General features: G+C 42.2%; 1 protein-coding gene and 1 pseudogene across 5 annotated transcripts in view; one reads left to right on the forward strand and one right to left on the reverse strand.

Moving 5' to 3' along the window:
• TULP3 (TUB like protein 3) overlaps positions 1–26849 on the reverse strand; it is a 42948-nt gene that overhangs the window by 13471 nt on the left and 2628 nt on the right. For 4 of the 5 annotated variants that reach the window (XM_030834700.2, XM_030834702.2, XM_060306459.1 and 1 more), the window contains 3 exons: positions 10860–10911; positions 1500–1659; positions 609–785 (listed from right to left, as the gene is read on the reverse strand). In XM_030834700.2, the coding sequence (XP_030690560.1) occupies positions 609–785; positions 1500–1659; positions 10860–10911 (389 nt within the window). Of the gene's footprint in view, positions 1–608; positions 786–1499; positions 1660–2727; positions 2768–10859; positions 10912–26849 lie in introns of those variants that run through there. The other variant, XM_060306461.1, reaches the window with a different exon arrangement.
• LOC115841077 (rRNA N6-adenosine-methyltransferase METTL5 pseudogene) lies at positions 19802–20421 on the forward strand (annotated as a pseudogene).

Genomic DNA, 26849 nt, shown 5'->3' on the forward strand with positions numbered 1-26849 from the left:
TCCCAGCAAACATCCAGGCATTACTGGCCGTCAGTCTTCTCATCTGAAAAGGGGATGCTTAATTCCTTCTCGCTATAAAATTAGTTTTCTAGGAAGGAGAAGACTACAGAGGACCTCTGAAACGTACAGGAATATTTATGAGAATAACTCCAACTGGCAGAAAGCAGGCTCTCATGGAAAAAGTATTATTAGTTTAAGGATATTCTGATCCAATCTGTGTTTCCACTAAGCTGGCTATTTATCTCTCCCTTATCACTAGAGGAATATAAACCGTGAAACAGAGGCAGGGTAGGGTGCTGAGGGGCAACTCAAAGGAACAGGGTGGGGATGACAAAAATAAAATGTCAAAAGGAAGGAAATAGCCGTAATAGTAGCTAATGCTGCTGACATTACACACACACACACACACACACACACACACACATATATTTATATATGTATTTTGGCTGCATCGTGCAGCTTGTGGGATCTTAGCTCCCCGACCAGGGATCAAACCTGGGCCCTTGGCAGTGAAAGCGCAGAGTCCTAACCACTGGACCGCCAGAGAATTCCCTGTTTTATATTTTATGTAACTAACTCACTGCCTGAAAACTGTCAGCAATGCTCACCATGTTTCTGGAGAATCTCCTGGAGATCTGGCTTGGAAGCAGGGTCCCAGGTGCCATCTCCATCAGCACCTCCTTCAGCATCCTCCTCCGCGGCAGGAGATCCTACTGAGAGGACGTGAGGTCTGGTCTCCACGTCCTGAGCATCTGGCTTCAGGAAGGCAGCGGGACCATCAATGCCTAGGGGCCCAACAGAAAGAAGAAAGAAGAAAGCGTTGTCCACTATTTGGCCGGATGGTTTTGGTGTATGTGATCTAAGAAGCGCCAAACCGTTTCACTCCTTCTTTAACATCCACGAGGACATCTGTTAACAGCGGAATCCATTCTACGATCTGGTGGTCATTTTATCAACACGCCCTGACTGCCACTAAAGTAAATGTACCTGATGCTGTGTTTTAGAAACTTAAGAATGAGACTGAAAGCCAAGTAGGTCCTCCGAAGTCCATCCAGATCTCGTCCAAACCAGGAGCCGAGGGGGCTAGTTTTAGAGTTGTTTAACCTGGTTCCTCCTTTACCCCGTCGCTGACTCAGATGTCCCTCTGAGTCCGGCTACTGGAAGAATGCATGCTCTCTACCTGCTCCTGGCTTCATGGTTAACTCTGCCAGGAGGCAACAGTCAAGCCTGGAAGCTCCTCAAGTGGGCAGTTCCGGACACTTTCATTTTGCATCTAAAACAACAGTTCCAGGACGGCTGTGAACTTTAAGGTATCCTCCACTGATCAGACCACTGCTTTTATTCCAACTCAAAGGCCCTGAATGGGATTATAAAGATAAACGAAGGTACCTGGTAACGATGCTAATATTGTCCCTTTGGTCCACCTGAGAGTCCTCCTGCCTCCCCCAGGTTTGTGAAAACCACGCAGCAGCAGGCAGAGATGCTGCCTGAGTACACACCGTGCAGGATGACGCCGCTGCGCGGGGCCTGAGGCTCCACCAGCGGAGCGCGCTCCTCGCTTCCCCTCGGCTTTGACCGACGTGGCCGGGCTTCTGGGTTCGGCTGCACCATGAGTGGCTCCAGGCGCTTCTTTCTCTGCTTCTTCTCCAGCAGCGCTCTCTGGGGAAAATTGTGATAGTACAGCCAGGAGGGTGATGATGCGATCTAGCTACTTCAACACATACAGTCTTTCATGGATCCTTACAAAACCTCTTGTAAATTAAATTTTCCCACTTAAGAAATGGGAAAATTGAGACACAGAGAGAGGTAAGGATTCATTCACTTCATTTAATAAATATTTACTGAACACCTATAAAAGATCTAAAATTATCCAAATGTATTTCTAGCAAAGCTGAGACCATGATCTAAGTATATTAAAAAGATATAGTAATTAACATATTATGATCAAAGCACAATCAAGTTTAAAATATATGAACACATATGAATAGGAGAAAAGATGAAGGAATGGTGATTTCTCTGGGTGGTAGAATATGGATGATTATTTTTCCTTTTCCTAGTTTTCTAAATTTTCTTACTTTTGTAACTGGAAGAAAAAGATAAAACTTGTTATCAAAAACAAAAAAAACTTGTTATCCACCGGGTGTGGAGAAAAGGGGACCCTCCTGCACCGTTGATGGGAATGTAAATTGGTGCAGCCACTATGGAGAACAGTATGGAGGTTCCTTAAAAAATTAAAAATAGAACTACCATATGATCCTGCAATCCCACTCCTGGGCATATATTTGGAGAAAAACGTGGCTCGAAAGAATACATGCACCTCAATGTTCATTGCAGCGCTGTTTACAATAGCCAAGACATGGAAGCCACCTAAGTGTCCATCGACAGATGAATGGGTAAAGAAGATGTGGTACATATATACAGTGGAATATTACTCAGCCATAAAAAAGAATGAAATAATGCCATTTACAGCAACATGGATGGACCTAGAGATGATCATACTAAGTGAAGTCAGAGCAAGACAAGCATCATATGATATAGCTTGTATGTGGAATCTAAAAAACAATGATACAAATGAACTTATTTACAAAACAGAAATAGACTCACAGAGAATGAACTTGTGGTTACCAAAGGGGAAGGACTGGGGTTGGGGGGAAGGATAGAATGGGAGTTTGGGATTGACATATACACACTACTCATATTTAAAATAGATAACCAACAAGGACCTACTGTATAGCACAGGGAACTCTGCTCAATATTCTGTTATAACCTAAATGGGAAAAGAATTTGAAAAAGAATAGACACATGTATATGTATAACTTAATCATTTTGCTGTACACCTTAAACTAACACAACATTATTAATTGACTATACTCCAATATAAAATTAAAAATTAAAAAAAACTTATTATCCTCTAAACCCCAAACTATTTTCATGTTTTTGTTTTTGTTTTTTTTGCGGTACGCGGGCCTCTCACTGCTGTGGCCTCTCCCGTTGCGGAGCACAGGCTCCGGATGCGCAGGCTCAGCGGTGGCCATGGCTCACGGGCCCAGCCGCTCCGCGGCATGTGGGATCTTCCTGGACCGAGGCACGAACCCATGTCCCCTGCATCGGCAGGCAGACTCTCAACCACTGCGCCACCAGGGAAGCCCTATTTTCATGTTTTAATCAGCTAAAAAGCAGTAAGTTTTGCTTTCTTGCTCATTTTTACAAAATTAATAATCCAAAAAATTAGCGCCAAGGATAAGATGGGAAAAAAATGGCAGTTGGAAAATTCCAATTAAAAAACAATCAACTCTATGGATAAAAGCAAGAAAGAAGAGTAGGGTAGCAGGAAGTCAGGAAAAAAGCATGAGAGACTATCAGAAAAAAATCCAATGAGATGAAAAGGAAGGTACCAGCATATATATTATTTTTAAGCCTTGGCAAATAAGAGCTTATAATACATAGAAATTAACTATGGATCTGGGACGTCTCAGAACAGGAGAGTGTCAAGCCCCAAGCTAAAAAATTAAGCCATGATTTAAAATCAAAGATATATAACCTACTTTACTGTTTCTCAGGCAAAAAGCCAACTGTTTACTTTTTTCATTGATACTGCTTTTAAAAAGTGCCACTAGGAAGAAGAGTTAATCTAAGGGGTGAGACTATTAGTAGGAAAGGAACCATTTTTTTCCAAAACTGGCCTGATGAAAGCTTGCAGATAAATTCAGAAGACAGAAGAAATATACCTATTCTTTTTTACCCAACCTTGTGCATAAGGAAAAAGACTAGGGATGCTAAAATAATATGCCAAAGGGACTATACTGTCAAGAATGAAAAGAGAGCTTAGAGCAAGTTGGGAAAGAATAATTCGGGTTTTTGAGGTTATTTTGAGATCCATAAATTAATACGCACAGGTGGACCTTAATGTCCCAGGAACACTAAACACAGGAGGTTATAACGAGGTTCTCCCCCTGGAACTTGCTGATAAGATTCTTCTAGCAACTAAGAAGTCTGTATAATGGATAAGAAGTAAACTAACTGCCTCAAAGAGATGGTAAACATGAAGTATAAAGACATGAGAAACTGTCGCATATTATCCATGTGGCCACAGCTATTTAGTCTCAAATAGTCTCATAACTGTGAAACAACTGGGACTTCCCTGGCGGTCCAGTGGTTAACACTCCGCTCTCCCACTGCAGGGGCACAGGTTTGATCCCTGGTCCAGAAACTAAGATCCTGTATGCCGCGTGGTACGACCAAAAAAGTGAAATAAAATAACTGTGAAACAACTGATGAAACAAGAACACGAGCTACAGCGAATCCACTTTATTAAGATATGTAAAGAAAAAACTGTTGTACAGAAAAGGAGCATTCTGCTTGTGGTCTAGAAAAAAGCGGCCAAAGAGCAAGAATCTGACAGAATATGTCCATCGTGTCCGAGAAAGAGAGATACCGACTCTGGCAGACAAGCGCACCCTATCTACTGGGAAAGCTCCCTCTCTCTGAGGACAGGAAACTATCCAAGGCTTCTTCATGGTCTTGTTGAGTGAGCCCTCAGGACTATCTCCTTCTCTTTCCTCTGACTCCTTGCTTACCAATCAGCCTTCTCACTTTCAGTCTAACTTCTTGTTCTTCCCAAGAACAGAGCATCATAAACAGTAGCAATGAATACACACTGCACGAGTACAGAGTCCTCACTGTAAATGAGTAAACTGGCATCTGGCTTCATGACTGAGTGCTGTAAGTTTGACTGGTGTGCATCTGTTCCAGAGGACTATGCTGCCTGTGGTCTAGAAAAGGGGAACCAAAGAGCTAGATGTTACATCTGGGCTCACTGACAAAACCAGGTTCTGAGACCTGCAAAGGGTAGACTAGATCTGTGGCCACAGTGATCCTATTACGGTGTCTGGTGAAGCTCTTCTCTAACCAAGTCAACGCTAGTCACACCCATTCAGATCAACAACTTAAGAAAAAACAACTCTAGATTCAAACTGTGAACCTCAGGGACACAGCTGCTATATTACTGCACTGAACACACCCTCCTATTGTCCAAGTTTGTAAATAAGAAAAAACCCCACAAAAGGGCCAACTGCCATCTTGGTCAAAGCTGCCACCTCACTTAGCATTCTAATCAGCCTCACATAACTCGGACGGAGGAGGAGAGATGTGGTTGAGTTTCAATGTAATGGTGTCAACTTATTTATGCTTTACCCTCCCTGAAAAGCTAAGAGTGCTTTAGATGAGGCTATGTAAACAAAGGACTCCCTACCTTTGTAAGGGGAAGGTCAGGGCAGTCAGAAAAAGAGCCAAAGGTGACTGTTTGATGCCTAAATACAATGAAAAATGTTGACTTCAGGACTTTTAAGTATCACATAAACTAAACCTTTAAATTTCCCAGCTCCCTGGAAACTGAGCAATAACTCAAAGAATCCATCTTCTCCAGAATCTGGTGGTAGGTCCTACTATCATTCCCTGAAGCAAAATATTGAATGGTAATACCAAAATAAATGAGGAAATAAAGGAGATTATCTTCGGGGGGGGGTTCCATCGAAGGACTCTCTATCCAATAAAATAATAAATCCCATGCAAGCCTCAAATTAATGATAGCTTGAGACTCCACTGATTCTCAATTTTCTAAGGACTCCCAGAGATAATGGGTTGGTTACTTTATGACATTCTTGGAATGGACTGCATAACCGCAGGTACAACCACCAAGATCACAATGGTTGCCAGAGGTCTATCCATTTGGCTAAAAATAATCAACCTTCCTGGCACACAAACAGAGATCATGGGAGGATGAAACTAAAAGTTTAAAATTGGACTTTTTTTTTTTTCCTGTTGCGGAGCACAGGCCCCGGACGCGCAGGCTCAGCGGCCATGGCTCACGGGTCCAGCCGCTCCGCGGCATGTGGGATCCTCCTGGACCGGGGCACGAACCTGCGTCCCCCGCATCGGCAGGCAGACTCCCAACCAGTGCGCCACCAGGGAAGCCCAAAATTTGACTTTTTTTTTGGCCACACCAAACGGCTCTGGGTATCCTAGTTCCCTGACCAGGGGTGGAACCCGGGCCCCTGCAGTGGAAGAGCCGAGTCCTAACCCCCGGACCGCCAGGAGTCCCTGAATCAGACTTCTTCAAGGACCGATTTGACGCACTGATGGCTGCCTCCCTTCGAAGGGTACTATCCATAGATGGGGACCCAGCCCAAAGGGACTGTGCTACACTCTGATCCACTGACTGCCAGATGGCATAAACATTCTCCACCTAATGTGCATTCCTGTCTGAGTAACATCCCTGAAACAATCTGAAACTCTTTACACTCTGGAGGTAGCTAAGGTGTCACATAGCCCGAAAATATGAGTATCTAGTGACAGTAGTAAAAATAAAAGAAAATATACTCAGTGGGAATAAATAGTGGTGGGACAACTGGATATCCACGTGCAAAAGAGTGATTTTGGACCCTGCCTCATACCATATAAAAAGATTAACTCAAAACAGATCATGGCAAGTGTAAAACTCTTAGAAAACAACACAGGAGCAAGTCTTTGTAACCTCGTTTAGGCAATGGTTTCTTAGATGACACTCCAAGTGCAAGTGACAAAAGAAAAAATAGATAAAACTTTTGGGCTGAAGATGATACCATCAAAAAAGTAAAAAGACAACGCTCAGAATTGGAGAAAATGTTTACAAATAATATTTCTGATAAAGAACTTGGATCTACACTATATAAAGAACTCTTACAACTCAAAACCAAAAAGAAAGTAACCCAGTTTAAAAACGGGCAAAGGATCTAGATGGACATTTCTCCAAAGAGAACATACAGATGGCCACTAAAAGTGCTCAACATCACTAGTCATTAGGGAAACGCAAATCAAGACTATAATGAGACTCTACCTCAGACTCACTGAAATGGCTCTAATCAAAGACAGACAATAATAAGTACTGGCAGGAAAGTGGGGAAACTGGAAGCCTTATACACTGCTGGTGGGAGTGTAAAATGGTCAGTGACTGTGGAAAACAGTCTGGCGGTCCCTTGAAATGTTCAACACAGAGTTACCATATGACCTGCAAAGCCACTCCTGTTACCCAAGGCATATTACGTATATCTTGGTATACCTATACTTGGGTAGATCACCCAAGAGAAATGAAAACACTTCCACACAAAAACTTGTACACAGATGCTCAGAGAAGCATAATTTGTAATGTGGAAACATCCCAAATGTCCATCAACTGATGAATGGAGAAACATGGTCTGTCCACAAAACAGAATGTATTCAATAGTAAAAAGGAATGAATTCCTGATACATGCTACAACATGGGTGAGCCCTTTGCTAAGCCAAAGAAGCCAGGCACAAAAGACTGTATATTGTATGGTTCCACTTACACAAGATTTAAAAATCATTTGTACACTGTAACTGAGCATTAATAATATGTGAATTACATTTCAATAAATCTGTTCAAAAATCTGTATAGGACAAAAACAGCCATGTGTAAATTATCTGAAAGTCTAGGGTTTTTACACATTCAATTCTAAGATGAACTATCAGAAAAACAGCATAGATATGAAGGAAGTGAATTTAATCAAATCAATAACACTGTAGTGGATGATAAAAGAATACACTGAGAGAAGGGAAGTGGTCTCTGTGGAAATAAGGTAAGTAGAACTGAAGAACAGGATTCACCCTGAGTCTCTAGTACGAATGATCCAAGGCAGGGAGTGTCCTGGCCAGATATCATGTATCTCATTCTGGGCAGGTACATCCCTTTAGTAGAGGTGAATTAATTACACCATCACACAATGATATTTACAATAAAGCTCATTTTACAAACTCCACTTGCTCTGATTTCGAACTCACCAGACTCTTCTAATGGGAAACCGATGACCTGATGATTCTGGTATATGGTTCACTAGCAATTAATAAATTAATCCCGACTTAGATTCACTGCTTATGATACTGGTTAGTATGAACCAATCCTCACGAGACTGATTAACTCTGGTTGCTCTCAGCAAACTGCTTCTCAAGCTCAGACCAGTAACTCTCAACCACAGGGACATTCCCACAGCAGAATTCCCACACCGCAGGCGGGGTGGGGAGAGGGAGGGTCCCCAGCCCCTCCCAACTCCACTGACACTCGCTGTCACGGATGGGAATGCTCCGTACCCCTCAGAGGTGGGGGGGTGGGGGGTGGGGACTGGCATGGCCTGGACTGTGAGCCTCCCACCAAGAGGCTGCCAGCCTGGAGGCCACAGTGAGAGCTACCGAGCCCTCCTCAAGGCACCGCCATCCACCCCAGCCCTAACTCCCACACTCTAAGATCCTCCCCAACAACCTGTTATTTTACCCAGTCTGACCTCGCTCCACACACGAAATAACTGGGGTTCACAGAGTTTGAGGACCTTCCTTAAAATCACACCGCTAATTAAAGGCGCAGCTAGAACGGGAACCAAAGTCTGCTTCCGGGCCCAGCGCTGTATTCAGTATGTGGCGCTGCCTTTCCTGCTATAGGCTGTCTGACGGTGAAGTCCCTGACCCCCTGCTCTTCTGTTCACGGCAGCATTTCAGGGCTCTCATAGGATTCTCATACACTATTTAGCAACAAAATGTATACATCAGGTCCAAAGAGATCGCTTTGAATCTTTAAAAATTCCCATAAAATTTTACGTCTTTATATTCACTGACTATCTCTGGTAAAGAACTAGCCAAGTAGAGGGAGAAAGACTTTTCACCAAATACCTTTTTTGTATTATTTGAATTCTTCTTATTTTATTATTTTTTTTATTTTTTTGGCCATGCGGCAGGCGGGATCCTAGTTCCCCGACCAGGGGTAGAACCTGTGCCCCCTGCAGTGGAAGCACTGAGTCCTAACCACTGGATTGCCAGGAAAGTCCTTCATATGCTTTTATTAACTATGTAAAACCATAACTTAAAAATGTTTGTACTACAGAAAGGCTCACAAAATCCCCAAATCCCAAAACACCACACACATACCACACCACATGCAGCATTCTCACTGAAAAGAATAAAAATTACAAAATAGCTGGGCCGTCTTTTTAAAAATCCAGAAAATTTACCTATACACAAAACTCAAAAACTACACAAAATTTAAATCTTACGTCTTATTTCATTACTTGGTAGATGACCATAGATTTCATTTCACGTTAGTAAGGGATGTACCCCTGAGCCTTATAAAAATAAATCAAAGATCTAAACAAAAATCTAAAATCTGTGGTGTGTCTCCCTAAATACAGTCTGCCATGCAATGGAATGTAAAAGATAAAGGGCTCATCGAAATTATTCTGCTCTTGGGCAGGGGCGCCCCCCCCCCCCCCCCCCCCCGCTGATAAACCTCTATCTAATCAGGATCTCCCTCACAATCCCAGATTCATTTCCTTCCTGTGTTTATCTGTTTTCTCAGTACTAGGAAGAATTGTTTGTTTCACAGGCTCGGCAGCAGTTTTACGCAATCAGGTGCACAACCCGAGCTGGCTCCTCTGCTTAGAGGCCACACGCCCTGCGCAGGGAGATGCAGGCAGCCTCCTGCAACTGCTGAGACGTTTGTGGCCGCTTCCTACCCTGCTGTGCAACGCCAGATTTGCTTAAAATGTGCCCCGGTCTCCTTAAAGGATGCCAGCAGTGGTTGTGAGAGAGCCTGCCTGTCCGTGAAGCTGCTACTGCCGGGCTCCCTGGGCCAGGACACCTGGAGGTGGGCAGGGCGAACAGCGCGCACCACCACCGAGCCTCGTCCAGAGGCGGTGAGGCTGAGGCCATGATCCAGGCCCGGGAGGCCGAGCCCAGCCAGGGAGGAGGGCAGTGGGCAGAGCAGGGTGAGTGGTGCTGACCACCAAGGCGACTGCCGTCACCTTGAAGCGGAGGGTCCCTGAAGACCACTGGGCCACGCTCCGTTCCAGGCGCACATGAGAAGGCCTCCCAGGTGGTGGCCTGAGAGGCGGTGGACTTGGTGACAGGCCCCACAGAGGCACCATGGACACCAAGGGCTTGGGAGGGGCCCTGGAGGCCAGATGGTCCCAGGCGCGTCCCCGTGGAGACCTCATAACTAGTTTGTAGTGATTCCACCTTTAAAGTAATTTACTACACTCCAAGTCCTGTTACAAGGTCCAACAGCAACATAAAAAAGCAAGACAAAACTTTGGAGGTATTTTTAGTCACCCACCACTCTAGACACTGACTGTTAAGGATCCTGCATCACAGCCTGGACCTACGGAATTTCCTGAATTAGAAAACATTCATATGGAAGTAATATATGTTGGGTGTAGGTTTTAAACTGACTAATCATTATGATCACATCATGTAACAGTACAAAACTGTTTATTTATTCCTTCCTTCATTCAAACATTTAATGAAGGATTACTATGGGCCCAGCCCTAGGCCAGGAACTTCTGATACAATGGTCATCATTAACAGACTCAGTTCCTGTTCTCATGGAGCTTAGTCTAATGGAGGAAATGAACATAAGTCAAATCAGTGCAAAAAAAAGATAATAATAATGCGTAAGTGAAAAGTGGGACCAGTGCTGTGAAGAAAAGTATTCTGTAGACAACAGAGGCTTTTAAGCAGCACAGTACCATTTTCAGATTTGCACTTTAAGATAAGGAAAAGGTCTTGTAGCTACATGAAATTACAGTGCAGAGAGGTGTTTAAGGCAGCAGGATCAAATTAACTACACAGAAATACAACACTAACGTTTTCCTAATTCTTATGACAGCTGCCAAGGGAGCTTCAGTGATTGTAAATCCAAGGCCAGTTTTAATGCTGATGTCCTCAAGGCATGTGGGTCTGGCCAGAGCCCGAAGTCCAGACCATCAGCTTCATGGTCAGTATAGCTGTCCTCGCCTTTCAAGAGAGGAGACTCTGCTCACCTGATTATCCAGTTTCAGCTGCCGAAGCTTCATGGTCTCATCCTCAAAGGCACTGTTAAAAAAAACATGAGAAAAAAAAGCATGTAAAGAGAAAATCCTTATAAAACCATGTCAATCTCATCTTTTCCATGTATCTAGTCCTTGGGGCTATTTGGAACCAATTAATTCTACCTTAGGGAAAGCACAGGTTTCTAGATGCTGCCCACACTGACTGCAGGTGGACATGCCATCCTTAATGCCACACATAGTCCACAGAGGACCTGAGGAGACTGAAATACCCAAAGGATAAGAAAAAGGCAGAGCACAGACCCCCATGCATGTGGGGATTTTTTTTTTTCTCTTTAAAACCATATACTGGGGACTTGCCACAACTACTGAGCCTGAGCTCTAGAGCCCGCGAGCCACAACTACTGAGGCCCGCATGCCTAGAACCCATGCTCCACAACAAGAGAAGCCACCACAATGAGAAACCCGTGCACTGCAAGGAAGAGTAGCCCCCGCTCACTGCAACTAGAGAAAGCCCGTGTGCAGCAATGAAGACCCAATGTGACCAAAAAATAAATAAATGAATAATCTATAAACAACAAATGCTGGAGAGGGTGTGGAGAAAAGGGAACCCTCTTGCACTGTTGGTGGGAATGTAAATTGATACAGCCACTATGGAGAACAGTATGGAGGTTCCTTAAAAAACTAAAAATAGAATTACCATATGACCCAGCAATCCCACTACTGGGTATATACCCAGAGAAAACCATAATTCAAAAAGACACACGCACCCCAATGTTCACTGCAGCACTATTTACAATAGCCAGGTCATGGAAGCAACCTAAATGCCCATCGACAGACGAATAAAGAAGTTGTGGTACATATATACAGTGGAATATTAGCCATAAAAAGGAATAAAATTGAGTCATTTGTTGAGACGTGGATGGATCTAGAGACTGTCATACAGAGTGAAGTCAGAAAGAGAAAAGCAAATATCGTATATTAACGCATGTATGTGGAACCTAGAAAAATAGTACAGATGAACCGGTTTGCAGGGCAGAAGTTGAGACACAGATGTAGAAAACAATGTATGGACAGCAAGGGGGGAAAGCGGTGGGGGGTGGGGATGGTGGTGTGCTGAATCGGGTGATTGGGATTGACATGTATACACTGATGTGTATAAAACTGATGACTGGGCTTCCCTGGTGGCGCAGTGGTTGAGAGTCCGCCTGCCGATGCAGGGGACACGGGTTCGTGCCCCGGTTTGGGAAGATCCCACATGCCGCGGAGCGGCTGGGCCCGTGAGCCATGGCCGCTGAGCCTGCGCGTCCGGAGTCTGTGCTCCGCAACGGGAGAGGCCACAACAGTGAGAGGCCCGCGTACCGCAAGGAAAAAAAAAAAAAAAAAAACTGATGACTAATAAGAACCTGCTGCATAAATAAATAAATTAAATTATTTAAAAAAGATATAAGCAACAAGGATATATTGTATAGCACAGGGAATTATAGTCATTATCTTGTAATAACTAATATAATATTGTAAATCAACTATACTTCAATAAAAAAGGAATATTAAAAGTTAAAAACATTTGCTAATTTGATAGGTAAATTGGCCTCTTGATTTAATTTATGGTTTTGATGACTTTAAACAATTTCTAAATAATTTTTCATGTTTATTAATTACTTAATATAGTGAGTTTAAACAATTTTTCATATTTATTAATTACTTAATAAAGTGTAGTTAAATAGGGACTACATTACAGTCTTGCATTTTCAGAAATAATGCTGAAGGGAATTCAGCACTATCTAGCCTCAATCTTTCATTTCATAGATAAGGACTAGTAGTTAGTCCAGGGAGGTTATATGGTTTGACCAAAGGTAAGACAGAATTATCACTGATTAAAAAAAAAAAAAAACTTAGCACTGTGTCTGGAATATAATGAGTTTTCAGTATATGTTTTTTTTTTTAAATTATTTATTTATTTATTTATTTTTGGCTGCGTTGGGTCTTTGTTGCTGTGCACGGGCTTTCTCTAGCTACGGCGAGCACGGGCTACTCTTCATTGTAGTGCGCAGGCTTCTCATTGCAGTGGCTTCTCTTGTTGCAGAGCACTGGCTCTAGGCACGCGGGCTTCAGTAGTTGTGGCACACGGGCTTAGTGGCTCCGCGGCATGTGGGATCTTCCCGGACCAGGGCTCGAACCCATGTCCCCTGCATTGGCAGGTGGATTCTTATCCACTGCGCCACCAGGGAAGTCCCAGTGCTAAGTATTTTTAATGTATTATTTTATTTATTCCTCAAAACAGTCCTATGAATTAGGTACTATTATCTTTCACACTTTGAAGATAAAGAAACAGACCTGGAGAGCCATGCAGAAGCAGACACTAATCCTGGTCCCTTTGCAAAGTCTAAATTACACCTAAAAATCAAATATATTCTACTTCTTTTTTGAAGCTAGCTCTAGGAGACAGAAAGTTAGATAGTCTATAGCATCTTACTAAGGCCACTGACTTCCTTTAGATCTAGCAAGTCATTTAACTTCCTCTTCAATAAAAGAATTAATAAAACACTATGCCAGGGAATTCCCTGGTGGTCCAGTGGTTAGGACTCCACACTTCCACTGATGGGGGGGCGGGGGGGGCCGTGTTCGATCCCTGGTTGGGGAACTAAGATACCGCAAGCTGCGTGGCCCAGCCAAAAACAAAACAAAACAATACAAAACTCTATGCCAGTCATCACAGTAGACTGCAAGTACGGATGAACAGACAAGATTTAATACCGTCAGGAGACAGATTTGCTTGACCGACGGAAGTCCACAAAAATGGAATCAAATGACTGTCTTCAACTGATAAACCAAACCCTTCTGAATGTCTTTAAGCTCTCTCTAAAGTCTTTTCTATTTCTGACAATTTCCTAATTTAAGATTTTGTGACTCTTCATTCTTAGAAACAGTAAAGTATAAAACAAGGCAGAAGTGGTTCTCAATTATTTGTACTATAAATTTTTTACTAGGAGTTGATTGCCAGAAAAAAACTATAAATACAAAATCTTATTTAATAAGACAAATTCCATGGCTACAAAGGGAAGAATGGCTTTCCAGCATTTGTGGTAAACACCCCAAAGCACTTTCGTTTAACGGTTAACCACCACATTCCTACATTTTAGAGGTTTTATGCATTTTAATAATGCATTGCAACCTGGAATTTGTATATGACGTCCAAGGCTCTTCCTGACTACTAACGTGTAAGCAGATTTAATAACCCCTTAGATATAGATGTGGAGGTGCATTCTGGTTCTCTGACAGTCCCCTCTATTAATTCCTTTATAACCTTTACGTTTTAGAATAACAACAACATGGGCTTCCCTGGTGGCGCAGTGGTTAAGAATCCACCAGCCAATGCAGGGGACACGGGTTCAAGCCCTGGTCCAGGAAGATCCCACACGTCACAGAGCAACTAAGCCCATGTGCCACAACTACTGAGGCTGCGCTCTAGAGCCCGTGAGCCACAACTACTGAGCCCGCGTTTCACAACTACTGAAGCCTGCGTGCCTACAGCCCATGCTCCTCAACAAGAGAAGCCACTGCAATGAGAAGCCCACGCACCGCAATGAAGAGTAGCCCCCACTTGCCATAACTAGAGAAAAGCTCACGTGCAGCAACAAAGACCCAACGCAGCCAAAAGTAAAATAAATAATAAATTTTTTAAAAAAAGAATAGCAACAACAACATTGAGTGTTAAATAAATCTTCTCGTTTTTCTCCCTAATTTAAAAGAGTGACAAATGACAAAAATATCAGATATGTTATGTTTCGCCTCGACTTTGTGGGCCCCTATCTAGATATGCTCCGGATTTACTTACTGTTTTTAATCCTCATTCACGTATTTTTAAACCAAGCTTTATGTATACAGTGATAGATTATTAGTATCCAGTGAACATTAGTATACACTTGAAAAAGTCCTACATAAAATAACTAAGACAAAAAGTAAACTCACTGTAATGGATTAGTATTTTCAACAGCTACTGCTATGAATCTGCTTTTCCTCCAACTCACTTGGTCCTCTTCACTAAACCAGAACTGTGAGACCCTCTAGCATGGAAAAAAAAATCATTCTACCCCCCCTTAAAATGCTAAAACCTCTTCAATAACTCTAAAATCTGAAACACAACTGAAGTCCTCAAACATTTCTCTTAAGACCTCTAACAGTGAAGAAAACAGGTGTGTCTTTAATGCCTTATCCTGACACCACTAATTCCTTTCATCAAGCCTGGGCAAGATGAACAGTTTACATAAACAGGGTGGTACAATCAAAGCATCTGACCGGAACAGAAGAGGCACTAAAAAGATGCTATATAACTGTTGCACTTAGGTACCTCCTCTAGATCAAAAGTTACACTTTCTCTGTGCTCTAGTTTTAAATTATAACTTAGCAGAAATAATAAAGATATTTTATGTACTTATAATAAATCTGAACTAGCATTTCTAGTCAGACTGGAATATGATCTTACTAAACTTGCATTTTTTCCTCTAATAGTGTCTTTCCTTCATTTGAAACGAAGTTGTTGAATAGCAAGCCTAAACAAGCCTGGTTAGTAAATTCACACAAAACAAAAAGCAGTCCTATAGAGTAAAAGAAATGAAATTACTGTTTTTCCTCCCATTTTTCTCATGGAAAATTTCCTGTTTAATTGGTACAGGAAAAACCTTAAACATATATCTTTGAGGAACACAGATCTATCACACAAGTGTGGCCCATGGGAATGCCCACAGAACACCATTCTCTTGGACTGCTCTCCAGTTGCTGATTAGCCACAATCTAAACTGAAGATACCCACAAGGCTCTGCTGCAGAATACACACAGAGAAGTTTCCGAGAACGTGCTCGACCTGCCCAACTTTGTTTATGGGCACCAAGCTCAAAATGGATCAAAGACCAAAACGCAAGAGCTACAACTATAAAACTTAGAAGAAAACATAAGAGTAAGTCTTCATGGGACTTCCCTGGTGGTGCAGTGGTTAAGGATCCGCCTGCCAATGCAGGGGATACGGGTTCAAGCCCTGGCCCGGGAAGATCCCACATGCCGCGGAGCAACTAAGCCCGTGTGCCACAACTACTGAGCCCACGTGCCACAACTACTGAAGCCCGCGCGCCTAGAGCCCGTGCACCGCAACAAGAGAAGCCATCGCCATGAGAAGCCCGCGCACCGCAACGAAGAGTAGCCCCTGCTCACCACAACTAGAGAAAGCCCGCGCGCAGCAACAAAGACCTAATGCAGCCAAAAATTAATAATTAATTTTTTTAAAAGGCAATGAATCTACGTGAAGGGCACAGGTTATCAACTGTACTTTTCTTGCAACTTTCCAGAGTATTTAAATTTTTTCAAAATAAGAAATTAGAGGAAAAAAAGAAAACAGACATTTTGCTAGACGTCTATTTCACAGTCATGTACTGAGTACACTTAAAATCCACACGTCCTTTATTCTAGCACCTAAATTACATATGCAGTATTTCTAAGGAAGGCGGATGATATTAAACAATAAAGAAATGTGCCCAAGATCAAATATGTGAGAAACTCAGAGCCTACCTTAAAACATTACTCATTCGATTGCCGGTCCACAGCTGTACCTAACAGACCATGCTGCCAAACAATTTGAAGCATTTAGTAATGTATCAGTGACCTGCTAGATTCCACGATTATCCTACACTTTTAACATTCCTGTCAAGTTCTCTCAGCCTGCAAAAAATAAATAAATTTTTCTAGCTGCCAATAACAACATTCATTGCTGCTCTACAGTCAAGGAGTACTTCTTGCTGTATCCTACACTGTGCCAGATAATAGGGATGCTGTAACCAGCACCTAGCTGCAATCTGGCCCCTGATGCGGGGAGCTGAACAGGCTTCTTCTGTGGTTCTGCAGGAAGTCAACACTAATCCTGCCAGGAGTGCAGCAGGAAAAGACTTGCCAGATGAAGGCTGTGCGCAGCCCATGGCTTTCCTAACAGCAGCTTGAGTGAACACTTCTTTCGCTGACTATAATATTGCTTCACAACATGACAAATGATACTTTTCAGTCTCAGAAACTAGTTACAAGAACTTCCCTGGTGGTCCAGTAGCTAAGACTCTGCGCTCCCAATGCAGGGAGCCTGGGTTCGATCCCTGGTCAGGGAACTAGATCCCACATGCCGCAACTAAAGATCCCACGTGCTGCAACTTAGACCCGGTGCAGCCAAATAAATAAATATTAAAACACTTCTAATACTCAAAAGAAAAGCAAAATTACCAAAGAAACTTACAAACCTCAGCACTTTCTAATGTCACCAACATTACTAAGGGCGTGTGGTGCCTAGAATGTGGAGGATGTAAAATAAATGTCTGATGGATGAACTTTATAAATTATTTACTTATTATTTATTTTTGGCTGCATTGGGTCTTCGTTGCTGCGCGCGTGCTTTCTCAAGCTGCGGCGAGCGGGGGCTTCTCTGCATTGCAGTGCGTGGGCTTCTCATTGTGGTGGCTTCTCCTGTTGTGGAGCACAGGCTCTAGGTGCACAGGCTTCAGTAGCTGTGGCACACGGGCTCAGCAGTTGTGGCTCACGGGCTCTAGAGCGCAGGCTCAGTAGTTGTGGCGCACGGGCTTAGTTGCTCCATGGCATGTGAGATCTTCCTGGACCAGGGCTCAAACCCGTGTTCCCAGCACTGGCAGGCAGATTCTTAACCACTGCATCACCAGAGAAGTCCCGTGATGAATGAATTTTAAAGGTACATGAAAAACATTCCTCTTACTTATGACTTAATGAAATACTCTAACTAATCATCCCTTGATTTGACTTTGAAGTAGGTAAAAGATATTATCATCCCCATTTTATAGCTGTATGACTATGGAAAATAATTAATAAAATTTTAAAGAATAACCCGTTACCTTGCCTAATTATGAGAAATAATTTCAACAGTGGTTACTGTAAGCCTAAAATGATTTTTTTAAAGGAAAAAACTGTTACTGTTTTTTAGTTTTAAGCCTCAAATGAACCTTTCACAGATTTAATAAAATAGAACCTACACTACTGGCTGAACACGTACCGTAGTCTACTATCAGAAAGGTAAATCTCTTAGAGGCACAATCAATCCAGTTGCTGGGATGATAGAGCCTTCTGCTCTGTTCTTTTGTTTTCTCATTTATTTTCCTCTGTCAGTTATGTGTTTCATTGGGACAAAGTTTCAAACTATACTGTAGTATTGGTTATATCATATAACAGACCTTTAGTCTGTTTGCTGGCCAGAAATAGTCAGTCTGAGATCATTATTCTATATGACAAAAGCTGGCAGCAATGATTTTTAAACACATCCTCAAATTTGAACTCACTGCACTGTTCATTTCTTTATCAAAATGCATTTGAGAGCCAAATGATTAATAATTGTAGCACCTCCAAGGTGGCATATCGTCCCATTACACATTCAACTATATTTTTCTAACCAGATCTCTTGCACTTGTCAATCAAAATTTATTTTATTATATACTTCCGATAAAGTTTTTGTGGCAACTCCCTATTACAATTGCCAGAAAATCTTGGACTCAACAAACAATAAGCTTTGTTTCATCTACAAAGAATGATGCTCTGTTTGCTACATAATCTTGGCTACCACTGTTCCTACTTTGATACATCAATTTGCTGTTAGCTGTTGAATACTGCTTTGACCCTTGAAGGATGTGAGGGTTAGGGGTGTCGAACCTCCTCAAGTCAAAAATCAGTCCCAAATCTGACTACAACCTTACAGCCGGCCCTCTGTATCTGAGGTTCCCCATCCTAGGATTCAACTGACCAACCAACCACAGATCGTGTAGTATTGCAGTACATATTTATTGAAAAAAAGTCTGCAAGTAAGTGGACCCACTCAGTTCAAACCCATGTTGTTCAAGGGTCAACTGTATATTCTTGCCTTACCTGATCAGCTTAAATTGACTCTGATCCAAATTGCAAATAGCCCCTACGTTTTACACTCATCTTTATCACCTGTAAATATTTACTAGGCGCCTACCGTGCACTAATTTTGTACATACAAGGGACGGAGCAACAAGAATGGACAATTGCTCCACTTCAAAATGGGCATTCATCATCTGTTAAAGAAAAACTTTATAACCTTTTTGGAGGGAAATTTAGCAGCCTTAACCAAAATTTAAACTCTGCATCTCCAAACATACTAAATTTACAAAATACTCGGCCAAACATACAAAGATACATGTAACAACAAAGATACATATAACAAGCATTACTGTCTGTTTTCAAAAGGAAAAAACTGAACATGATATTCATGTCTGTCAACAGGTGAGCAATTAATAAGATACATTTATGAAAAATGATACTTTGTGGTCATTAAAAAGAATAAGGTGAATCTAAAGTACTGAGTTGTAAAGCAATCTATGACACCTGCCTGACACCCTGCTCAGGCAGGGCTTCCCTGGTGGCGCAGTGGTTGGGAGTCCACCTGCCGATGCCGGGGACGCGGGTTCGTGCCCCGGTCCGGGAAGATCCCACATGCCGCGGAGCGGCTGGGCCCGTGAGCCATGGCCACCGCTGAGCCTGCGTGCCCGGAACCTGTGCTCTGCAACCGGAGAGGCCACAACAGTGAGAGGCCCGCGTACCGGAAAAAAAAAAAAAAAAAAAGGCTCAGGCAGAGACGCGGAGTGAGGAGCCCTCAGCGACTCCAGTCCAATCTCGGCCCGGGGTACCCTGGAGGAGGGTCGAAGGCTGGCCGAGGACTCTGCCCACCGCTGGCGCGGGGAGGAGAACGAGAACCGCCTGAGCCGGGTGTACTTTTCGCGCCCTGCGTTCCCAGGCTGGCCCTCAGCCCGCAGCGCTGAAAAAAGGGGCAGGGGATCAGAGTTGGAGGGAAGATCCAGGTGAAGCAGGTTCCTCTGCAGATCCAGCGCTGTTAAACCCTGCCAACGCACACTTTTTAAAACATGCAGAAATTAAGGCTTAGGGAACTAGACAGTCACCTGCAACAAGTGGATGGATTCGAAAAGTCCAAGCTCCTTCTAGAACAGCATCCAACCAGGCCACACACTGCAGCATGTATGCTCTATACAATTCATAACACACATGATGACACTGAAAATAAAGTGGTTGCAGATCTAGGATGTGGCTGTGGAGTGCTTAGCATCGGAACTGCAATGCTGGGAGCAGGGTTGTGTGTTGGATTTGACATAGCTGAAGATGCACTGGAAATATTTAACAGGAATGTAGAAGAGCCTGAGTTAACAAATGTTGACATGGTTCAGTGCTCATTATCTAACAGAATGTCCAAGTCATTCGATACAGTAATTATGAATCCTCCCTTTGGGACCAAAAATAATAAAGGGACAGATATGGCCTTTCTGAAGACTGCTTTGGAAATGGCAAGAACAGCAGTATATTCTTTACACAAATCCTCACTAGAGAACATATTCAAAAGAAAGCTGCAGAACAGAAAATCAAGATAGATATTATTGCGGAGCTAAGATATGACCTGCTGGCATCATACAAGTTTCATAAAAGAAAATCGCTGGACATTGAAGTGGACCTAATTTGGTTTTCTTTTTAAAAGCCTCCAAAGAGAGAAGCAGCTTAAAATCTAATTAAAATGAATAAAAATGTTTACTAAAAAAAAAAAGGCTCAACAGTTTTTCAACAAACGGTCCTAGGGCAACTGGATATCCACATGTAGAAGGATGAATCTGGACCTCTACCTCACAGCATACATAAAAATTAACTCAAAATGGATCAAAGACCTAAATATAAGAGCTACAACTTTGAAACCCTTAGAACACAGGAGTAAATCTTTGTAGGCTTGGGCTAGGCACTGACTTCTTAGACACGACACCAAAAGCAAAAGGAATAAAGCGAAAAATTAACTAATTGGACTACGTGTACATCAAAATAAAAAATATCCACATGTCAAATGACACTATCAGCAATTGAAAATACTATCTATAGATGAGAGAATATTTGCAAAACGTTTATCTGATAGGCACTTGCATCCAGAATATATATACAACTCTTACAATTAAGTAATAAAAAGACAAATAACCCAATTAAAACTGGCGAAGTAAATGAATAAACATTTCTCTAAAGATATAGGAGTGACCAATAAACACATGAAAAAAATGCTTCATAGGGACTTCCCTGGTGGTGCAGTGGTTAAGAATCCGCCTGACAATGCAGGGGACACGGGTTCGAGCCCTGGTCCGGGAAGATCCCACAAGCCACGGAGCCCGTGCGCAACAACTACTGAGCCTGCGCTCTAGAGCCCGCGAGCCACTACTGAGCCCGCCTGCCACAACTACTGCGGCCCGCACACCTAGAGCCCAAGCCCTGCAGCAGGAGAAGCCGCCGCAATGAGAAGCCCGCGCACAGCAAGGAAGAGTAGCCTCCACTCGCCGCAACGAGAAAGCCTGCGCAGCCACGAAGACCCAACGCAACAAAAATAAATAAATAAATAATTTTAAAAACCCTTCATATTATTCATCGTTAGGGAAACAAATCAAAACCACAATGAGATGCTATTTCACATCCACTAGGACAACAATAATGAAAAAGACAGATGATAACAAGCATTGGTGAGGATGCAGAGAAACTTGGTGGTGGTCCCATAAACTGCCGCAGCCATTCTGGAAAGCAGTCTGATAGTTCCTCAAGCTGTACAACAGTCACCACATGACCCGACAGCCCTACTTGGATGTATACGCAAGAGAAGTGAGAATACATGTTCTCACAAAGACCTGGACACGAGTGGTCATATAGCAGTATTACTCGGTATAGCCAAAAAGTGGAAACAACTCAAATGCCCATCAATTAACTGAATGGATAAACAAAACGTGGCATAGCCATACAAGAGAATATTATTCAGCAATAAAAAGGAATGAAGTACTGATATATGCAGCACATGATAGCATGAATGAACCGCAGAAACATTTTGCTAAGTCACAGTCACAGAATCCAGTCACAAAATACCACGTATCGTACAATTCCACTTAGATGAAATGTCCAGAGGAGGCAAATCCGTAGAGGCAGAAAGTACATTAGTGGCTGTCTTGGGCTAGGAGTAGGGGAGGGGACAAGGGAATGGCTGTAAATGGGCAGGTTTCTTTGGTGGGGGTGTATGATGGGAATGTTCTAAGATTAGATTTTGGTAATAGTTGCAAAACTCTGCAAACACGCTAAGAACTACTGAATTGCATACTTAAAATGGGTGTATTTTTCAGTATGTAAATTATACCTCAATATAGCTATTAAAAATAAGGTACAGTAATATATACTGTATTTTCAGTATATAAAGATTATATTTTTCCAAGTGGGGGAAAAAAAAAAAAGATGTGTGTGATGTCCACAGGCACAGAACTCCAGGATATACACAAACTGTCAACAAGTCGCCTCAAAGGTAGGGTATCAAAAAACCCTTCTTTTCCAAACCAGACATTTTTGAGAGTAAAAGAGTATGAGTAATTATACATTTATAATTATAACTAGTAATTACAACAGCAGCTGTAATCAGAGACAAGAGTAGTGAAACAGGAAAGCTTTCCATACCCCACGTTTTACTTTTGTGATTTCACAGAACCAGTCACTAGTCATTACTTCCCTCCAACTTATGGACATATAAATAGCCTTTAAAGTCTAATTTTATATCTAATAATCTATTATTGGCACACTGATGTTTATGTCGCTTTGTTCAGGCAATATTTCCATCAAAGTGCCTCTAACAGCCGAAGAGAGTGATTTCATAGGGAAAGGAGGGGAAGTATAGCCCAAAGAAACCATCTACAATACTCTATCTTTAGAACCTCAAGTTTTACCCTGAAAATTAATTTAACTTTGCATTCTACATTACATTATTACTGGCTCTATTTTAACAAAAACCCCACTTCTGTCTTATAATAATATTCATAATATGAATAAATATGACTGTCCAGGAAGAAACATCCTTATCTTGTGACTCAGCACAGGGGTCTGCAAACTACAGCCTCTGGGCCAAATTCGGCCCACTGCTTATGTCCGTATTGCCCGTAAGCTAAGAATGTTTTTTTCATTTTTAAAAGGTTAAAAAAAAATCAGAATAATAATATTTTATGACATGCACAAGTTATATCAAATTCAATTTTACTGTCTATAGCTAAAGCCTTTCTGAAACAGCCACACCCTTTCATTTACTGCACATTCCTTTATGTATTCCCTACAGCTGCTTTTACCCTAGAACAGCAAAGCTGAGTAGCTGGGACAGAGCCCGTATGGCCCACAAAGGACAAAATATTTATCATTTGGTTCCTTACAGGATAGGTTTGCTGACCCCTGGCGCAGACCAAACGAAAGGGTCAAATTTCCCATTTAGGGAAGCACGGGTCTGTGGTTAGAGTGGTTTCTAACACAACTTAACCTCATCTACAAAATGAGGATAACTGAGCACTAAATCAGAAAGTTACTGTGAAGATTAAATGAGATTTAGCCCATATAAGCACTCAATAAATGCAACGACTGCTATCAATAAGATTTTTGCTCTACAACTTTTTTTTTTTTTTTTTTTAGCCACACCACATGGCATGCAGGATCTTAGTTCCCTGACCAAGGATCCAACCCGTGTCCCCTGCTGTGAAAGCGCAGAGTCTTAACCACTGCACCGCCAGGGAAGTCCCTACATTACAACTTTTTTAAGCCTACAAACAAATGTATTACCTTAATCTTGTCTTCACTGACAGGACTTTAAATAATTTCACCATGATATTACCACCTCTTTAAAACTTCTTCATAGCCTTTCTAATGCTGGAAACCTAAACATTTCTAGATTTCTCCTTGTATTAAATAAATCTTCAAAATTTTGAATTTTTATTGATATTGAAACATTAATACGTTGTCACATTGCCAGGTGCAGTACAGTTCCATTTAGTAAAGAACTACTGCGTGCCAGAAACTACATTAAAAACTCTACATACCGTCTCATCTAATTCTCACAATAAACCTACAATCCCATTTCACAGGTATCAAACTCAGAGCGGAAGCTATCTGCTCAAGGTCAGACAGCAGATGAGTGGAAGAGCTAGAATTCAACCACAAGTCCCAGTGCCACCCGCCTCAGCCTGCAGACCTGCACCTCTGGACCACAAATATTCAAATGGTCAGCAGAGACTCTGGGATTTCATTATTATGGTATTTCAGTAAGTCTACCAAGAATCTTTTCAGTCAAAATGCCAGTTCACTGGTATTCCCCCCCACACACACTGGTATTTTTAGGCAGCAGAATTTCGAAGCTAGTGAATGGATTTTGAAGAAGCCCTTGGGAGCAGTTGATTACAGTATAAATACTATTGGAAAAGAGTCATCAGATTTCATTGTGTCTGAACTGATTACAGTGTCAGGTAGTTGGGTCAATAGCTATGAATAAAGGAATTTTCTCTAAGTCAACTGACAAATAGATTCACCTTGTCCAAATCCCAAATGTCAATATAGGAGGCCATATTTTCACATGCACTGAGACTTAAGAGCACATCTGGCTGGAACAAAACATTGCTTCTGGGAAAAGGCACATAAAGATCAATTAGAACTGCCAGAAAGACTCCTTAGAAATCTAACCTCCCGCATCAGCAGAGAATTGTTAATATTCTAGGCTCAGCTGTCTTCTACTTGAATGACTGCCACAATCTGGAGCTAACTTAATTGAAGCTAGAGAATGAAGATCCATTTCCGAAGAAGCCCATTCAGTAGAGACAATCAGAGAGAAGGGAGAATTGCTTGGGGAGAGAGAGGCAATGAGAAGGAAAACTTGGCAACCGATCAGATGATTCATTTGGCCCCAGAGAATGCAGCAAGGAAAACTGCTTTACATGAAGCCCTCTCCATTTTGCATGTCCCACGGAGCAAAAGCAAAAAGCATTCTTTTAAGCGAGCCAAACAGAAAGGTTATTTAAAATGAACGACTTGATCCAGAAGTTCAAGAACCCATTTATTCTTTTTTTTTCTTTTTGGCTGTGTTGGGTCTTCGTTGCTGCGCGTGGGCTTTCTCTAGTTGCAGCGAGTGAGGGCTACTCTTCGTTGCAGTGCGCAGGCTTCTCACGGCGGTGGCTTCTCTTGTTGCAGGCTCTAGGCGTGCGGGCTCAGTAGTTGTGGCACGTGGGCTCAGTAGTTGTGGCACGTGGGCTCAGTAGTTGTGGCACGTGGGCTCAGTAGTTGTGGCACACGGGCTTAGTTGCTCCGCGGCACGTGGGATCTTCCCGGACCAGGGCTCAAACCCATGTCCCCTGCATTAGCAGGTGGATTTTTAACCACCAAACCACCAGGGAAGTCCCCCCATTTATTCTTTATAGATTTAAAAAAGGACATTACTCAGAATCACAGTGCACTCCACCTTTTGCTGGATTCTCCTTTCCTCAGGGGTTATAGTTTCTCTCCAGTAATGTTACTTATTTCCCTTCTCTCTTGTGTAAAGATGAAAGTACACTTTTTTGCCTAACAACACCAAATAAATATTTCCACTCCCATTCCATTGGATGAAATTAATACTCATTTGTACTTTGCTAAAATGTCCAATTTCTTCAACTGTTTGCCCTAAAAATAATTACTAGGATATAATCAGTATCAGTTGCTGTCATTTATGTGCACAAATGGCATCCAGAAATATCTGGAACATATTTTGATAATAATTGAGAAAAAGAAGAGAGGAGACTAGAAGTCAAAAGCCCAGTTTTACTTCTAGATTTTAGTTTTGATTACATCATTTACTTGTCTTGTAACTTAGCTATATCACACCCTTTCCCAGCCTTAATTTCCCTATCTATAAAACAAAGATAACGACAGGGGCCGTGCTCTCTTCAGAGTTGTGAAGCTCAAAAGAGATCATGTACATGAAAGCTCTAAGAACACTGCGAAGGATACACAAATGTAAGCCATCATTATTGATCGTTTCATCTTGACAGAGCTCCCTTTTTAAAAGCACAGCTTGCCAACTGCACTCAGTCAAAACATCTCCTTCTACTTTGCCCCTGGCTTATATGACATATCAAATTGCCGTAACAAAATTACACTGAAGTTCAATTGGAAAACAAGTCAACCCTCTACAAACTTGCTTCATTCTAAAACCTAAAATCAAAGGCAAACTATATATTTATTGACATTTCTTCCAGCAAATCTAAGAAGCAATGATTTATTTTTCAGGAAGGTTGGCTGAAAAATAATTCTTGTTTTCTTCCTACAAGGCTTATTTTCTACACATTAATTATCACAGAAAAAAAAACCTGAAGGAACTATAGTTCACAGTCTAAAAATATATCTTGCCCATGACGAATGCAGATATCAGAGTTTAGATTATCGTATTCTACCCTAAAACTCAAAATCATCACTTTTTTTTTTCCCCGGTACGCGGGCCTCTCACTGTTGTGGCCTCTCCCATTGCGGAGCGCAGGCTCAGCGGCCATGGCTCACAGGCCCAGCCGCTCCGCGGCATGTGGGATCTTCCCGGACCGGGGCACGAACCCGTGTCCCCTGCGTCGGCAGGCGGACTCTCAACCACTGCGCCACCAGGGAAGCCCTCAAAATCATCACGTTTTAAGAGGAGGAAAGGAAAATGAAGAGATTACTTAATATACAGAATACCTTTGGAAGATCCCCCTAAGAAACCTGCCAACGAACGAACTAAGTGACACAAAGACAATGAGAAAAGACATACTTTCCACTGAATATCATTTTGTACCTTTTGACATCTGAGCTATGTGCAGTTAAAAATATGTTATTTTATTAATTCAGTATAAATCATGGAGGGAATCTGAAGAAGCCCTATTATTCCAGAGGAGAAAACTGAAGCCAAAGAAGTAGATGAGTGCTTCAACATCACACTGCTGGACAGTGGAAAAGCTGGGACGAGAGCTCAGGAACCCAGTGGAAGCCTCCAGCGCTTCCCCCTCGCCACAATGCCTTGTGGTAAAACAGCAAGGGACCTGATAAACAACTCAAGTACTAATGCAATCCCCTTCAGAACTGTGGCCTCCC

This window comes from Globicephala melas, chromosome 10 (genome assembly GCF_963455315.2).
Source record: "Globicephala melas chromosome 10, mGloMel1.2, whole genome shotgun sequence".
In the NCBI taxonomy this organism is placed as follows: Eukaryota; Metazoa; Chordata; class Mammalia; order Artiodactyla; family Delphinidae; genus Globicephala; species Globicephala melas.